The sequence below is a fragment of the Panulirus ornatus genome, chromosome 3, assembly GCF_036320965.1.
Source record: "Panulirus ornatus isolate Po-2019 chromosome 3, ASM3632096v1, whole genome shotgun sequence".
NCBI lineage: Eukaryota > Metazoa > Arthropoda > Malacostraca > Decapoda > Palinuridae > Panulirus > Panulirus ornatus.
Window position 1 is genome coordinate 22,609,502 of NC_092226.1, and position 19,450 is coordinate 22,628,951.

The 19,450-nt window shown below is 40.5% G+C and overlaps 1 protein-coding gene across 3 annotated transcripts in view; it reads left to right on the forward strand.

The window, feature by feature from the left end:
* The window catches only part of LOC139761331 (uncharacterized), a 63,822-nt gene extending 52,882 nt beyond the window's left edge, over positions 1-10,940 (forward strand). Inside the window, exons 1-5 of one of the 3 annotated variants that reach the window (XM_071685408.1) lie at positions 190-351; positions 6,411-6,506; positions 8,031-8,091; positions 8,834-8,919; positions 10,264-10,940. In XM_071685408.1, the coding sequence (XP_071541509.1) occupies positions 6,411-6,506; positions 8,031-8,091; positions 8,834-8,919; positions 10,264-10,527 (507 nt within the window). In that variant the 5' untranslated portion in view covers positions 190-351 and the 3' untranslated portion in view covers positions 10,528-10,940. Of the gene's footprint in view, positions 1-179; positions 352-6,410; positions 6,507-8,030; positions 8,092-8,833; positions 8,920-10,263 lie in introns of those variants that run through there. The other 2 variants (XM_071685418.1, XM_071685400.1) reach the window with 2 other exon arrangements.
* Positions 10,941-19,450: the final 8,510 nt, after the last annotated feature.

Here is a 19,450-nt window from a genome sequence, read left to right on the forward strand (position 1 = left end):
CGCAGCACTCTCGTGAGAAAGGAGTAGGAACCCCTGCATGGGACTGCATTAATAATACTTTAATAGGAGGTCAAGATAAAACTGTTATTCACCCCTGTACCGAACTACGGTATGATAAAAGAAAAGCGCAACAACTGGCAGCGTACGGGGAATGGCTGATGGAGCTAAGTGGGTAATGTTCCTTGTCCGTTCACATGGCAGTGACTAGTGAGGAAGTATCCCCGAGTGTGGATGGTGGTTTGAAGCTATATTTAAAGGGATCCGCTCCATCACCAGAAGCTACAGAGAGGATCTTTATTGTCTTGAAGACCTTTGGGAACACCAGAAAGGCTTCGTCTTGCTATCTGCAAGGTAAAGGAGCATCCGTTTCCATCAGAGATTATATTTTCAATTATGTCTTCACCGCAGTCAACGGTTGATTTATTATGCCTAGGTGGAGTAGCAATCACGGGTCGAGCGCATGGATTCAAATAATGATTGTATATATATATATATATATATATATATATATAGCGTTAATGAGATGGCTGTACAGTCTGTTGAAAAAAGAGAAATGCTGTAAGAAACCGTATTTTGTCTGCAGCATTGCAAGGATGAGCCCTTTCACCAACAGCATCGATAAGAGAATAGTGGAAAGTTCTAAACACTAACACATCGTTCTAACCCAGCTCTCAGAAACCAGCAGTCGAGACGAAATTGGTAGTTCCTCATATTTACAGTAACAGTGAGTAAGGAATTGCTTACGTTAATTTGCCATCAGACTAAACAAGTCACGTGTGTCGGAATGAGTTGATATCTGTGTTATTCATTAAATGCTGTAAGCAAACGAAAGATGTATATTTCAGTTTTGGAATATTATACGATATAAACAGTTTGCAGCTTATTTCCTGACGATAAGTTAGGTGCACTCGAATCCCTTGTTTCTCTTACGCATAAATTACCACAACTTATTTTCTGGTAGACGATACCTATATCAAGCCTTCTTTCCGTGTTCACGTTGAAGATGATGTATGAAATATCTTTGAAGAGAGGGATTGTGTGTGGCATTTATGGACCTGGAGAAAGATTATGACAGAGTTGACATATGCTTTGTGGAATATGGTATGAAAAATGGTATATTAGATTCAGTAGGGTTAAGGGACAAATTAATTGGGATGTAAGTTTGAATGGAGAAAAATTGGAGGAAGTGAAGTGTTTTAGATACCTGGGAGTGGACGTTGCAGTGGATGGAACCATGGAAGCAGAAGTGAGTCACAGGGGAGGGAGGGGGCGAAAGCTCTGCGAGCAATGAAGAATGTGTGAAAGGAGAAAACGTTACCTCTGAGAAGAAAAATGGGTATGTTTGAAGGAATAGTAGTTCCAACAACGTTACATGGTTGCGAGGCATGGGCTATAGTTAGGGTTGTACGCAGAAGGGTGGATGTGTTGGAAATGAAATGTTTGAGGGCAATATTTGGTGTGAGGTAGTTTGATCAAGTAAGCCATGAAAGGGTGAGGAGATGTGTTGAAATAAAGAGTGTGGTTGTGAGGACAGAAGAGGGTGTGTTGAAATGATTTGGACATATGGAGAGAAAGAGTGAGAAAAGATTGACAAAGAGAATACATGTGTCAGAGGTGAAGGGAACAAGGAGAAGCGGGAGACCAAATTAGAGCTGGAGGGATGGAGTGTAAAAGATTTTGAGCGATCGGGGCCTGAACATACAGGAGGGTGAGAGGCATGCAAGGAATAGAGTAAATTTGAACGATATCATATACCAGGGTCGACCTGGCCAATGGATTAAACCAGGGCATGTGAAGCGTCTGGGGTAAACCATGGAGAGGTCTATGGGACCTGGATGTAGAAAGGGAGCTGTGGTTTCGGTGCATTACACATGACAGCTAGAGTCTGAGTGTGAAGGAATGTGGCCGTTTTTGTCTGTTCCTGGCGCTGCCTCACTGAAGTGGGTGGGGGCATGATATTTCGTGTTTGGCGGAGGAGCGACGGGAATGGATAAAGGCAACAAGTATGGATATGTACATGTGTATATATGTATATATCTTTGTATGTGTATGTATTTATACGTTGAAATGTATATATATATATATATATATATATATATATATATATATATATATATATATATACATATATATATATATATATATATATATATATATATATGTATATATATATATATATATATATATATATATATATATATATGTATATATATATATATATATATATATATATATATATATATATATATATATATATATATATATATATATATATATATATATCAACTCTATCATATGCCTTCTCCAGATCCATAAATGCTACATACAAATCCATTTGCTTTTCTAAGTATTTCTCACATACATTCTTCAAAGCAAACACCTGATCCACACATCCTCTACCACTTCTGAAACCACACTGCTCTTCCCCAATCTGATGCTCTGTACATGCCTTCACCCTCTCAATCAAAATGGATTTGTATGTAGCATTTATGGATCTGGAGAAGGCATATGATAGAGTTGATAGAGATGCTCTGTGGAAGGTATTAAGAATATATGGTGTGGGAGGAAAGTTGTTAGAAGCAGTGAAAAGTTTTTTTCGAGGATGTAAGGCATGTGTACGTGTAGGAAGAGAGGAAAGTGATTGGTTCTAAGTGAATGTAGGTTTGCGGCAGGGGTGTGTGATGTCTCCATGGTTGTTTAATTTGTTTATGGATGGGGTTGTTAGGGAGGTAAATGCAAGAGTTTTGGAAAGAGGGGCAAGTATGAAGTCTGTTGGGGATGAGAGAGCTTGGGAAGTGAGTCAGTTGTTGTTCGCTGATGACACAGCGCTGGTGGCTGATTCATGTGTGAAACTGCAGAAGCTGGTGACTGAGTTTGGTAAAGTGTGTGGAAGAAGAAAGTTAAGAGTAAATGTGAATAAGAGCAAGGTTATTAGGTACAGTAGGGTTGAGGGTCAAGTCAATTGGGAGGTGAGTTTGAATGGAGAAAAACTGGAGGAAGTGAAGTGTTTTAGATATCTGGGAGTGGATCTGGCAGCGGATGGAACCATGGAAGCGGAAGTGGATCATAGGGTGGGGGAGGGGGCGAAAATTCTGGGGGCCTTGAAGAATGTGTGGAAGTCGAGAACATTATCTCGGAAAGCAAAAATGGGTATGTTTGAAGGAATAGTGGTTCCAACAATGTTGTATGGTTGCGAGGCGTGGGCTATGGATAGAGTTGTGCGCAGGAGGATGGATGTGCTGGAAATGAGATGTTTGAGGACAATGTGTGGTGTGAGGTGGTTTGATCGAGTGAGTAACGTAAGGGTAAGAGAGATGTGTGGAAATAAAAAGAGCGTGGTTGAGAGAGCAGAAGAGGATGTTTTGAAGTGGTTTGGGCACATGGAGAGGATGAGTGAGGAAAGATTGACCAAGAGGATATATGTGTCGGAGGTGGAGGGAACAAGGAGAAGAGGGAGACCAAATTGGAGGTGGAAAGATGGAGTGAAAAAGATTTTGTGTGATCGGGGCCTGAACATGCAGGAGGGTGAAAGGAGGGCAAGGAATAGAGTGAATTGGAGCGATGTGGTATACCGGGGTTGACGTGCTGTCAGTGGATTGAATCAAGGCATGTGAAGTGTCTGGGGTAAACCATGGAAAGCTGTGTAGGTATGTATATTTGCGTGTGTGGACGTATGTATATACATGTGTATGGGGGTGGGTTGGGCCATTTCTTTCGTCTGTTTCCTTGCGCTACCTCGCAAACGCGGGAGACAGCGACAAAGTATAATAAATAAATATAAAAAAAAATATATATATATATATATATATATATATATATATATATATATATATATATATATATATATTTATTTATTTATATACATATATATATATATATATATATATATATATATATATATATATATATATATATATATATATATATACATATATATATATATATATATATATATATATATATATATATATATTTTTTTTTTTTTTTTTTTTTGCTCTGTCGCTGTCTCCCGCGTTTGCGAGGTATATATATATATATATATATATATATATATATATATATATATATATATATATATATATATATATATATATATATATATATGTGTGTGTGTGTGTGTGTGTGTGTGTGTGTGTGTGTGTGTGTGTGTGTGAATGGATTGGCCATTCTTCGTCTGTTTCCTGGCGCTACCTCTCTGACGCAGGAAACAGCGATTAATAGTAATGATAATGATAATAGTAAGAGCAGTGTGGTTTTAGAAGTGGTAGAGGATGTGTGGATGAGGTGTTTGCTTTGAAGGAATTATGTGAGAAATACTTAGAAAAAAAGATGGATTTGTATTTAGCATTTAAGGATCTGAAGAGGGCATATGATAGAGTGGATAGAGATGCTTTGCGGAAAGTATTAAGAGTATAAGGTGTGGAAGGTAAGTTGCTAGAAGCAGTGAAAACTTTTTGTCAAGGATGTAAGGCATGTGTGCGAGTAGAAAGAGGAAAGTGATTAGTTCTCAGTGAATGTCGGTTTGCAGCAGGGGTGAGTGATGTCTCCATGGCTGTATAATTTGTTTTTAGATTGGGGTTGTTAGGGAAGTGAATGCAAGAGTATTGGAGAGAGGGGCAAGTATGCAGTCTGTTGTGGATGAGAGGAGCAAGTATGGAGTCTGTTGTGGATGAGAGGGCTTGGGAAGTGAGTCAGTTGTTGTTCGCTGATGATACAGCGCTGGTGGCTGAATCGAGTGAGAAACTGCAGAAGCTGGTGACTGAGTTTGGTAAAGTGTGTGAAAGAAGAAATTTAAGAGTAAATGTGAATAAGAGCAAGGTTATTAGGTTCAGTAAGGTTGAGAGACAAGTTTGTTGGGAGGTAAGTTTGAATGGAGAAAAACTGGAAGAAGTGAAGTGTTTTGAATATGTGGGAGTGGATTTAGCAGCGGATGGAATCATGGAAGCGGAAGTGAGTCACAGGTTGGGGGAGGAGACGAAGTTCTGGAAGCGTTGAAGAATGTGTGGAAGGCGAGAACGTTATCTCGGAGAGCAAAATTGGGTATGTCTGAAGGAATAGTGGTTCCAACAATGCTATATGGTTGCGAGGCGTGGGCTATAGATAGGGTTGTGTGGAAGAGGGTGGATGTGTTGTAAATGAAATGTTTGAGGACAATATGTTGTGTGAGATGGTTCGATAGAGTAAGTAATGAAAGGGTAAGAGAGATGTGTGGTAATAAAAAGAGTGCGGTGGAGAGAGCAGAAGGTGCATTGAAATGGTTTGGTCACATGGAGAGAATAAGTGAGGAAAGATTGACAAACAGGATATGTGTCAGAGGTGGCGGGAACGAGGAGAAGTGGAAGACCAAATTGGAGATGGAAGGATGGAGTGAAAAAGATTTTGAATGATCTAGGCCTGAACATACAAGAGGGTGAAAGGCGTGCAATGAATATAGTGAATTGGAACTATGTGGTATACCAGGGTCGACGTGTTGTCAGTGGATTGAACCAGGGTATGTGAAGCGTCTGGGGTAAACCATGGAAAGTTTTGTGGGGCCTGGATGTGGTGAGGGAGCTGTGGTTTCGGTGCATTACACATGACAGCTAGAGACAGTGTGAACAAATGTGGCCTTTGTTGTCCTTTCCTAGTTCTACCTCGCGCGCGCGCTGGGGGAAGGTGGGTGCCATTTCATGTGTGGCTGGGTGTCGACGGGAATGGATGAAGGCAGCAAAAGTATGGATGTGTACATGTGTATGTATATGTATACGTTGAAATGTATAGGTATGTATATGTGCGTGTGTGGGCGTTTATGTATATACATGTGTACGTGGGTGGGTTGGGCCATTCTTTCGTCTGTGTCCTTGTGCTACCTCGCTACGCGGAAGACAGCGACCAAGTATGGGCGTTTATGTACATATATTTGTACGTGGGCGGGTTGGGCCATTCTTTTGCCTGTCCTTGCGCTACCTCGCTCCGTGACCAAGTATAATGAAATAATAGAAATGATAATATATATATATATATATATATATATATATATATATATATATATATATATATATATATATATATATATATATATATATATATATATCCCTGGGGATAGGGGAGAAAGAATACTTCCCTCACTTTCCTCACGTGTCGTAGAAGGCGACTAAAGGGGACGGGAGCGGGGGGCTAGAAACCCTCCCCTTCTTGTCTACAGTTTCGGTAAACTGCACATGACAACTAAAGAATGAATGTGAGCAAATGCGGCCTTTTTTCAGTCTTTCTGGCGCTGCCTTGTCAATACGGGACACGGTGATCAAGTGTGTGTGTGTGTGTGTGTGTGTGTGTGTGTGTGTGTTCAGACAGACGGACTACAGATAGTGCTGTTGGTTCCCACATTTCTGCTTAGATCTTGTATGTGCTGCATTGTCTTATCCCCTTAGATGGCCTGTGGGATCCAGGACGGGCGCCCTGGCCCGGTGCTGTCCCGCTGGGGACCAGCTCGCTCCAAAGCCTTGGCCGTCGCCTTCTTCGAAATAGTGAGTGACTTTGTTGCAGACGCAAATGTTTAAGATAAGAATATGTCCGATAAATTTTGTATGTGAAAACATACCAAAAGTAAAGGTTTTACAGATAGGTGCCACAGCTGTAGGTTTTAGCATTTATCATGTTTGTAGGGTATTCGTTAGGTTGTCCATAGTTACTCTACGCCTATATTAAGTTCTATTTTATATATATATATATATATATATATATATATATATATATATATATATATATATATATATTCCTATGAGTCCACAGGGAAAATGAAACACGATATATACGTATACATATATTTTAGACCCAATGGCCGTCTCCAGCGAGGTAGCGCGATACAGACGAAAGAATGGCCCAACCCACCTACATGCACATGTATATACATAAGCGCCCACAAACGCACATACACATACCTATACATTTCAATGTATACATACAGACATATACATATACATATGTACATAGTACACATGTACATATTCATACTTACTGCCTTCATCCATTTCGTCGCCGCCCCGCCACACATGATATCGCATCCATCCTCCCCCCTCCTAGCGACGTAGCGCTAGGTAAGGACAAAAAAAGGCCACATTCGGTCACACACAGTCTCTGGCTGTCATGTATATAATGCACCAAAACCACAGCTCCCTTTTCACATCCAGACCCCACAAAACTTTCCATGGTTTACCCCAGACGCTTCACATGCCATGCCTCAACCCATTGGCAGCACGTCGACCCCGGTATATCACATCGTTCCAATTCACTCTATTTCTTGCACACCTTTCACTCTCCTGTATATTCCTTGTGTAGCTCATCAGAATTCATGCTTTAGATTATCTCCTTTCTACTACTACTTCTGCTACAAGAACTAGTAAGGATCAGATCTAATGCATCCTCACTGAACTAAGATTAAGGTTCTGCTTGTAGAATAACTGAGGAATTAAAAGAAAGCAAAAACTAAATGATTTCTCCTGCGGAAGGGGAATGATAATGATGAATATAATAATTCTAGTACGACCACTATAACTGCTACAACTAATAATACTACTACTTCTACTGATTGATAGTTGTATGATGATGAAAATGATGACTACAACGGCGGTAATGATAGGCATTATGATCATTGACAGCTACAACTGAAAAGAAAATGACTCTGAAAACATGAACAACATTATTGATAAATAAAACATCAAATTATAAACAAATGTTGCTGTTTTAGGTAAGAAAAGAATATTTTGTTGTGTCTTTTATGTTAAGGATGGAATATCTTGTTCTCTTATTTATGTTCTTATTACGCTCATTTATGGTGCAATAGGAATCTCTCTCTCTCTCTCTCTCTCTCTCTCTCTCTCTCTCTCTCTCTCTCTCTCTCTCTCTCTCTCTCTCTCTCTCTCTCTCTCTCTCTCTCTCTCTCTCGTTTATGATGCGGATGGAATATCTTGGTCTCCAATTTTATGTTAACTCAAGAATATCTTCTTGTCTCATTTAAGTTAAGATTCTGACGGTTCTTTTCAATCTTTCAGATCCTTCTCGTCTGTTTTCTCCTCTTCCTGGGGTACATCACGCTGTTCTCCAGGCACAAAGGTGAGTGTGGGATGCTGTCTCCTGCAGGGGATGAGAGAGTATGATCACCTTTAATCCTCTCCAGTCCATGCGAATGATATCTCAGGACCGGTTTATGTACTGTATGTGTGTGTGTGTGTGTGTGTGTGTGTGTGTGTGTGTTCTATTGTATCCTTCAGCACGATCGTATTGTCCTTGAGCAGGACGGTATGACACTTGAGCACGACGGTATGACCCTTGAACACGATGATATAACACTTGAGCACGACGATATGACCCTTGAGCACGACGATATGACCCTTGAGCACGACGATATGACCCTTGAGCACGACCTCCTGTAATCTTCCGCCTTCAGCGTTCCTGTACTAGAAACAGTAAATCTCCAACCTTTACCCAAGAACATTATCCACCTGCTTTCCGCAGCCAGGTTACAGAACACTTTACAAGAACCGAAAGAAAATATCCTGAGAAGCAACGAATTATTATCAAATTCCTCTGTAGTTCTTATCGCTTGACATGTAATAACGTTGGTGTGCTAAATATACAATGGCCATTACCATGATATTTTGCAGGTATCCCAATTTTTACCCTTTTTTTTCCTGCCTAACACTTTAGTTTTACCGGTGTTGAGATAACTGAGAAACTTGATGAAGAGGACATGGAGTGATAGAAAATGGGTACAAGTAAAGAAAGGAAAATGAATTCTGATATCTTAAGTGATCCAGTGTTACCAATCTCCATGACGATCGTGTTCTGTTGGCAGGCTATGTGCTGCAGCGTGTGGCGTTGACGTTGTCGGTGGTGGTGCATATGGTCACGGCCCTCCTGCTGGTTCATGCTGTCCGACAGGTAGGTCTCCACTCACCCAGTGGGGCTACGGTGGACCTTTTAGGCCACTGCTCTTCCGTAGAATTACTTAACATGTTTTCTAACCTTTGCTTAATTTCACATTATGACCTCTACCTTTGCATTTTTCGAAGTGTTCACTGTCTACATCATGAAACTTGTTAAAAAAAAAAAAACTTAAAGGCAGTGATCAAGTCACCCTTACTTTTCTCTCTTCCATAGTGAACCAAAAGAAGACCTCTAGCCTTTCCCTGTAACTTGGCTTTTCTTAGTTCTGGTACCACCTTTGTTTTCCATATCTGGGTCTCCTCCTTGAGTTCTCTGTGCCTCTTAAAGTGTGGTAACCAAACTTGAGGAGCATTTGCTTGTTTTTGCATAATGTATGGCGTGAACCACTTGCTGAGTATTTCCTTCCCCGTGCATTGAAATATAATTCTGATATTTGCTAGGACTCTGGCGACAAATTAGCGACGATGTCGACTTCCAAGTTCCTTTCGCACACGGATTCTAGAGGTATATTACCTACTAGATGTTATTCATATCGAGGCCTTTTTTCACTGTTCCCCAGCCCAACCCCATTGCATTTACTCGACCTGAGTTTTATCAACCATGTATCAGACCAATTTTGAAGTTTGTCTAGGTCCCCTTTAAAGCTGATGTAATAACCCCTCTTTTCGTTTTATTTCACTCATGCCCTTGACGTCATCTGCAATCGTATTCAGCTAGGAGTCCAATTCTTTCGTATAGAGCAAGAGGAGCAGTGATCCCAGAACAGATCCCTGGGGCACGCCGCTGGCGACCTCAGCCCATTTTGGGGAGCTCCGCTGACATACCTTCTTTGTTCCCTTCCACTACGATAGTCTTCTATTCGTCGGATTCTCCCCATCATTCCTGCATGAAGTTTCTGCTTCCACCAGCTCCTTATGTGGTAAAGTGTCAAATACGTTCTTGCAGTCCAGATAGATATAATCTACCTAGACTTCTCTTTTGTCTAAAACGGAGTTCACTTTCTCTCAGAAATCCATGAGGTGCGTTACCCACTACCTCCTTTTGAAACCGTGTTGTCTCTCACGTAGTTCCTGCTCTGCGAGAGGTCATTCATTTGCTTTCTGATTATCTTTTCCAGTGTTGAGTGATGACTATGCCTCGGCCAATACATTCCTGTGCAAGATATGTTTTGTACACTAATCACTTTCCCATCCACTTTAGGTCACTGTTGCTAATGTCTGCCAATCTTGTACCTCAAGCTAGATAATGATTATACCATTCTTTTTTTCTTTACGATAAACCTGTGACAGATTCAGTCCCTCTTACTACACTGACCTGCTGCCATCGCTGGTTTGACAGAGGCGAGTTGGGCTGATGTGGGCGTGGGTGTGGCTGCGGGTGGTGCTGCTGGCGACGGACTCACTCATGGGGCTAGCGGAGGCAACCCTTGGCAGGGACGACACCTACACCACCTACATATTCGCCTTCTGTGCCCTCTCCGTCATGAGCATTGCTATTGTCAGGTTCTCCGTCATCAGGATGAGCGTAGGGACCAGGGATTCGCTGGACACGTACCACGCACTCTGTACGCACGCATTCTCTACCAGACAGGGTAGTACATAGGCGTAATACACTCCTGTGTCAGGGAGGAGAAACTCCGCCTCCCATCGTACGCATAATATACAATGCCTTCAACTGTCTAATACAGAGTTCATCTTCGCTGGTATCAACATTCATGAATCCTATGCTCGAAACCTCTAATTCGCTATCACCCAGCCCAGTGAGCCCATAACAACAACATAGAACAGGCCAGAAAAGGAATATTTCTTTTCTCTAGTTATTGTTTTATTATGTTAGCAATTTACTAATCAGTGTGACAGTGTATGTTTATTATGTTTTCATTATCCGTAAGATGGAACACTTTGCACTCTACGGCAACATTTTAGTGTTGTAGGATGAATTCAGAAAGTTGATTTCCTATATTCATGTAGACATTATTATCATAATCACTCTCAGAATAAAACTTTGAAATATTTCATATGTCACACGTTTATTCTGAAAGATTGGTTGGTAGGCTGAGCTTTAGACCCATCATCTGTCAGGGTTATTAGAGCCGTCATGTTATAACTACTAACGAAATGTCTTTAACACCTTCTTCAGGTGCCAAGAATGATTTTAAAACCGCCCTCAGTGTTCGTATCCCATGTATTCTTAAGATGAACAGATTAAGGATAAAGCAATAATTGATATGATTCTTGAACCACAACACAGGCCTTCTCAAGCCCTCAGTGAATGGAAGTCATCTACTCTGCGGGACCTATTGTCACGGCGAGGTAAAGGATAAGGTAGCCAGCCTGTGATCGAGACCGCAGCTGAGCCTCCAGTGCTCTGCGTGTGAACACAGCCTAGTCCCGTAACTCGATGGTAGGAAGGTCGTTTGGTCGTTAACTTTGTAACATTGGGATATACATGTACGTTCATGTACACACATACACATATCAGTGGATTCACACCAAATACACGTATGCACAAAGATAATCTCAAAATCCGACATATATACGTACGTTTAAAAAGGCAAAGATGCGCGTAGATGGAAAGAGGTGAGAGACACGAACATAGTATATTTATTTTGATTTATTTATTATACTTTGTCACTGTCTTCCGTGTTAGCGAGGTAACGCAAGGACACAGACGAAAGAATGGCCCAACCCACACAGACACACATGTATATACATACACGTCCACACACGCATCCTCTGCCAAATCCACTCCCAGATATCTAAAACTCTTCACTTCCTCCAGTTTTTCTCCATTCAAACTTACCGCCCAATTGACTTGACCCTCAACACTACTGTACCTGATAACCTTGCTGTTATTCACATTTACTCTCAGCTTTCTTCTTTCACACACTTTACCAAACTCAGTTACTAGCTTCTGCAGTTTCTCACCCGAATCAGCCATCAGCGCTGTATCATCAGCGAACAACAACTGACTCACTTCCCAAGCTCTCTCATCCACAACAGACTGCATACTTACCCCTCTCTCCAAAACTCTTGCATTCACCTCCCTAACAACCCCATCCATAAACAAATTAAACAACCATGGAGACATCACGCACCCCTGCCGCAAACCAACATGAAGAGAACCAATCACTTTCCTCTCTTCCTACTCGTACACATGCCTTACATCCTCGATAAAAACTTTCCACTGCTTCTAGCAACTTGCCTCCCACACCACATATTCTTAATACCTTCCACAGAGCATCTCTATCAACTGTATCATATGCCTTCCAGATCCATAAATGCTACATACAATTCCATTTACTTTTCTAAGTATTTCTCACATACATTCTTCAAAGCAAACATCTGATCCACACATCCTCTACCACTTCTGAAGCCACACTGCTCTCCCCCAATCTGATACTCTGGAAGATAAAGAAGGCTATACTGTAAAAGTAACAGATTACAAAAATGGGGCTCCAGGAGTGGAAAGTTACATTCCTATATGCACAAGCAGGTAATCATAAATAAGCAGACATACACTCTTACACGCACAGGTGCAAATATTTGGCCGCTTGGAAAAGCAAACACACACGCGGACGCTTGCACACAGAAACAGACGTGACAAGTGAAACGCGTATGTATGGACCCATAAGCACACGAGAAATCATGCACGTAGAATCATATACGTGCACACACACACACACACATGAACATAAAGTCTGCAAACCACACTTACACATCTACACACATTCTTTGACGCTTGGAAAGCCATTGTGATCACCTGTTTGTGCATAAAGGAAGGAAGTTTAACTCGCATGTGGCCCCATATTTTAGTGTCTCTTTTACATTTGCACATTTGATATCCTTTTAACTTTCCCTGCATTTACTGTCTTTTAACTTGTTCCATCCCTCTGGTACTGTATTAATGGAGAAGTCTTCATTTTTTTTTTTTTTTTTTTTTTTTTTTTTTTTTTTTTTTATCGCTGTCTCCCGCGTTTGCGAGGTAGCGCAAGGAAACAGACGAAAGAAATGGCCCAACCCCCCCCATACACATGTACATACACACGTCCACACACGCAAATATACATACCTACACAGCTTTCCATGGTTTACCCCAGACGCTTCACATGCCTTGATTCAATCCACTGACAGCACGTCAACCCCTGTATACCACATCGCTCCAATTCACTCTATTCCTTGCCCTCCTTTCACCCTCCTGCATGTTCAGGCCCCGATCACACAAAATCTTTTTCACTCCATCTTTCCACCTCCAATTTGGTCTCCCTCTTCTCCTCGTTCCCTCCACCTCCGACACATATATCCTCTTGGTCAATCTTTCCTCACTCATTCTCTCCATGTGCCCAAACCATTTCAAAACACCCTCTTCTGCTCTCTCAACCACGCTCTTTTTATTTCCACACATCTCTCTTACCCTTACGTTACTTACTCGATCAAACCACCTCACACCACACATTGTCCTCAAACATCTCATTTCCAGCACATCCATCCTCCTGCGCACAACTCTATCCATAGCCCACGCCTCGCAACCATACAACATTGTTGGAACCACTATTCCTTCAAACATACCCATTTTTGCTTTCCGAGATAATGTTCTCGACTTCCACACATTTTTCAAGGCTCCCAAAATTTTCGCCCCCTCGCCCACCCTATGATCCACTTCCGCTTCCATGGTTCCATCCGCTGACAGATCCACTCCCAGATATCTAAAACACTTTACTTCCTCCAGTTTTTCTCCATTCAAACTCACCTCCCAATTGACTTGACCCTCAACCCTACTGTACCTAATAACCTTGCTCTTATTCACATTTACTCTTAACTTTCTTCTTCCACACACTTTACCAAACTCAGTCACCAGCTTCTGCAGTTTCTCACTTGAATCAGCCACCAGCGCTGTATCATCAGCGAACAACAACTGACTCACTTCCCAAGCTCTCTCATCCCCAACAGACTTCATACTTGCCCCTCTTTCCAGGACTCTTGCATTTACCTCCCTAACAACCCCATCCATAAACAAATTAAACAACCATGGAGACATCACACACCCCTGCCGCAAACCTACATTCACTGAGAACCAATCACTTTCCTCTCTTCCTACACGTACACATGCCTTACATCCTCGATAAAAACTTTTCACTGCTTCTAACAACTTGCCTCCCACACCATATATTCTTAATACCTTCCACAGAGCATCTCTATCAACTCTATCATATGCCTTCTCCAGATCCATAAATGCTACATACAAATCCATTTTGTTTTAAATATTTTACAAAAGTTCCTTATCTTGCTTAGTTTGAACCCCATGGAACCTCTCATTACAATTTCTGTCATGATGATGGAGGAATGTGCCAGTAAAATCTAGTTTCAGGTTTCCATTGATATTCTAACGCCGACATTCATACATTGGTCGACGATCCACAACTTGTAGCTACCACCTTTTACTTCAGGCTGAGAAAATTTAACAAATTTCTTGCGTTATGGATCTCAGAAATAGAAGATCCTGGAAGGCACTCGGTCTGATCAAATAATAGTTTAGTACATACTGAGACTAATATATCTGTTCCACACGACTGCTAGTTTATTGTTCTGGGAAATTTGTCAGATTTTCTTAAGGATTTCATCTGTATGAAGGGGTGACTGGAAAATATTATATCTGCAAGAGGAGAGAAAACATGAAAGTATTTCTCAAATGTATGAGGAAAGCTCATTACGTAAAACATGACATACGGCTCAGTGGAGTAAGAACTGCAAAGGTACAGATGGTTGAAGATCTTTGTGTACGTTAGTAGTATCCATGTACCACTGTTGCCTTCAATGTCTGTGAAACAATTCATCAGAGTTACCTTAATTTTCATATTTTGTTAAGGATAAATTTTTTTTTTTTTTTGTCTATTCATTTAACTTGCTCAAAAGTGAATGTACATTGGTATATGAACATAAGAAGAATACTTTGTGTTACTATATACAATTGTATTTGTAAAGGTTATGTCGTATCCTAATGATCCTTTCTTACTGGGATCTTCAATATTTAACTGACCTATGATACACCTGTTATCTTGAACGTGAAGTGTTTTGTAGTGTCAGCTGAATTGCTACTTGTCTTCATAGGTCTACAGAACAACAAGGATTGACCTTGGTCTATCACATTTCTGCCCGAGTCATGTGACACTGTCAGACTGGTTACTCATATGATCTATCTTCAGTCAATTGAGCATGAATTTCCATACACTCATACACGCACGGGCGCAAGTATTTGGATGCGTGGAAAAGCATGCACGCGGACGCATGACATGCGTGGACCCATACACGCATGAGAAGACATGCACGTGGTATCATACACGTACATATACAAAGACGTACATAAACTCTACAAACATCACATACACAAAATCTTGGACGCTTGGTAAGAAAATGTGACCACCGTGAGGGAGTGTAGTACGTGTGGCCCTATGTCTTAGAGAGTCGTTTATTTTTTCAAACTCTTAATATCCATTTAGTTTTTCCTGCTTTTACTTCCTTCAAATCTGTTCCGCTCTCCTAGTTCTCTAGTACAAGAGATGTAATTTATTATATTGTTTTAAGATCTCTTAAAGTTTCTTGTCTTCATTAGTTGATATATAAAAAAAAATACCTTCGTATCTCAAGGAACCTTTCATTATGACTTTTGCCAAAATAACGGAGGTACGAGCGAGTTCAATAACCGCTTTATTTTATCTATAACATCGACGCTCATTCATCTGGTGGCTGTCTACATCTTGAAGTTAACGGCTTTTGACAATTTTTGCATTATGGATTTCAGAAGTATGTGTTTCAGCGAAGCATTCACAGTATCAAATTATAGTTTCGCATGTACGGAAACTATAGAGCAATAGATTTCTTCCAATAAGCTACATTTACCAATTTAGTGGTCTGGAAAATTTCTCAGACGTAAGGATTTCAGCTGTTGGATTATATTCTTGTATGAGTCTACGATTGCAGCATCTTTTCTCATGTAGGTTAAGTCAAATAATCGATAGATAAAGTGATACACAAGTCTAATATGAAGATGGAACTGGTCACAAATCTTATTAATTATGACATCCTTTGAGCTCTTATGTTCAAAGAGAACAATCATAATCAATATCCTAATTAGATGATTGAATGCACTTCATGTATCATTAGTATACCTTCATGATGAAAGCGTTAAGTAAAGAATCGTTTCAATTTCAGTGTGATAATTGACAGTACAACACTGCATGTTTTTGTAATGTTTCGCAAAAGGAAAATAACTCATTAGTATTACGTATTGATTTGCTGTATTTGATATTACTAGTGTTGCTGTTGAGCTCTCGTTGTGTAGTTCAGCGTCTGGTGTGGACGACACTTATGTTACATTATGTATTGCAGTACAGTCAAGATAAATTCTTCTCTGCCATGTCTAAGATCTGTTTTCAGTTCAGCTATGGCGTGGAGAGATGGACAATTATGCTGTAAAGCAGCCTTTTCCAGTATTTGCTCATCAACGTCATCATATGAAAAATAGCACGGATTCAGAAATAGATTCTTGGACTGCGGAAATGTGGACTTCCAATCAATCAAACCGTCTTACACAAGTCTCTGGCAGTGAACCTTTATTCAAAGCTGTGGTCAGCGTAAGGCTACTAATATGATCTGATAACTATCAAACGGAAAGGCAGTAGTCAGTACACGTCAAGGGAATCACTTTGACCTGGGTGAAGGTAATTAATGGGTTTGCCCATGACTCAGTACTGGAGCCACTACTATATTTTGTGTTAAGTCGTTTCTCAGAGTACATCTATTCAAAGCTGATTAGATATGAAATAGTGCCAGTAGTTAGTGAATGACTTCTAGAAAAAAAAACAATATTTTCCATTACGATTTAAGTAAATGTGCAGCAGTGACCAGACAAACGGCTAGAGAAATTTATACATACCATACGATGATTCCTGAAATTGAAAGGGAAGGGGAAAGAATGAGTATTACTACCTTACTCTGGGAATTTTCGGGAAACAAACATTAATATAGACATTGAATCTAATGTCATACAGAACTTAGGGGTATCATCAGATACCATATGACATAGATTATAAGGAAGATTTGGTCGTCACCAATGTTCCCTTGAGGTACAGAGTGAGATCAAGAGGTAACGTAGGACATTTATATGGTCTAAGCTGGAATGTGGCTGCCATTAACTCCTGGACCTAAGGTACTAGTCTGGCTGCTACTTTCCTTAGTTTCTTTCTAGAGACAGGCCACACTAGGACTGACGATGTTGATGCTTCTTTCCTCGAAAAGCAAAGTTTTCGATTTTTTCCATTCTTCGTATTTCCTTCCTTCTGTAACTATTTTACCTTCAAATATTTTATTTTCTTTGATTCTTTTCACCCAAGATAGCTTTGATCGGAGCTTGTGTTGCTAGTGCCAAGTCGGTTACTATTGAAAAAAAAAAGTAATAGGGTCGAGGTTAGTTATGTCCTAACTTTCATGAGTAGAGGATTCAAAGACCAAGCGGACAGTTTACCTGAAGATTGGATGTAATGACTAAGGACCCTTGGTCTAGCTAATATTTGCAAACAATAGCAATCAAAACCATTCGTCACCCTAAATGAACCTAAAGTTCATGCAAAACCTCACTCACTATGATGCATCAACCTTAAATCGGCTTCAGTCTAAATCTCACCAGTTGTCACAAAGATGGGGAAAAAATGCAGACAACTGTTCACCCCCAAAAAAATTCAAATTTGTCCAACCTCACACAACCTTCCCATCAACGTTATCATTAAATTCTTTACTAACGTTAACAATTGCTACTGACTGGTGTCTCAAGAATCCCAGAGAGCAGTTACCTCACAATACAGCGGCGCCCCCACGTGAGAATATCGGAAAATAGATATCCAGGCCTTTCCACCTTCATGCACAAACTCAACCTGAACCTCACCCATGATCATTTTACATTAACTTCATCCTTATTATCATCATGTTGTCACAAACGACATGTAGAGAAGTACAAGTGCTCGTAATACAACCTTTAAGATCGCCCACAACATTCCCAGCAACCTCACCCTTAACCTTCTCATCAACCTTCCATTCATTTTCACCTACAACCTGCTCATCAACCTCATTCTCAATGAAAAGAACACAAGAGATGAGTTACAGATCTCAATGAAAAGAACAAGAGTTATAGGAAAAGGCTAGATGCTTTAAATTTTCCCGCCATGGAAGAGGCAAGAGTGAGGGGTGACCTGAACGATTTTTATCTTTAAACCAGACTGCTGGCGTAGACGGGATTTAGTTCTTCGAAATATGTAGGGATAAAGCGACCTGAGGACGTAACATGAAACAGAGCGAGAATTTTGTTGAAAAAGACTTAAAGAAGTACCTTTACAGTATCAGAGTAGTAGATGAATGGAATGAACCGGCCGAGTATGTGGTAACTACGGACGAACTTCACACAAGTTGAACATATTGTATGATGGCAGATATGATGCCCCACGAGTGTAAAACTCCCTCCTCGTCTAGTACAAATTGGGCATTACTCAACATAGTTACAAATAATAAAGATGGTCCGAAATTATTTCATATGCAGTTTGGGGCATCGAGAGCCAGCACAGACCACAGAGCAAACTGCCCCCTCCCATTCTTTGATATGGTTGGGGGATGGCGATACTCTTAGGGACCCCTACTCTCTCTCTTATAACTTTTTAAGGTATTTTCAAGCGAAGATCCCAAAATAGGACAAACGAACTCATTGGCAAGGGGAAATGTGTGGAGAGTTGTGTAACGGTAAGAAAGACCCTCTATGACCACGATGCAACTCCCACAATGAAAACACTGACACGTACTGCTAATGTTACCTTAACTTTCCCCCACATATACATTCACAACATAACTGCACTTTATGAACTGTGGTTCCACTTGGTGGACGTGGCCAGCTTCTTGAGCGCTGTAGGAGACCATAAGCGATAAATGGGACTTATGAGGTAGGAAAACGCGAGGAAGTGAGAACGACATTTTTATGATTCTACAGGATTATAAAAAATTTCAGCTCTTGACAGATCTGAGCCCCGGAAGCAATCCCCATCTTACCCTCATTCTTATCGGACCTAAATGCATTTTTTTTTTTCGTGTATACAGGGAAACTATAAATCATCGAACAAGGTATCAGTTATCTTCTCATCACCGTTCAATGATGATTGTAGTAATAAGCAGGATGGACCGAGATCGACAGCGTCCGAATCCAGTAGTTGTCCATGCATTGCTCCCAAAGTCGTTAGATCGGTTTTTTCTTTGCTCATCTCGGACATAATTGGGACTTTAAATTCCAGTGTAAGAAATCAAAGACTTCTCACCTTGTAAACACAATACCATATTCACCCATTTTCGGCTTTCATCATTAGTCTTATGCTTAAGTTTAAAAGATCATGTGAACTAAGAACAAATAACCATTTTTAGTCTATGGGACACAACTAGATAAGAGTTTCCCAAGTATCAGCTGTAGAATTTTAAAGTTGTGACCGTGCTTTGGG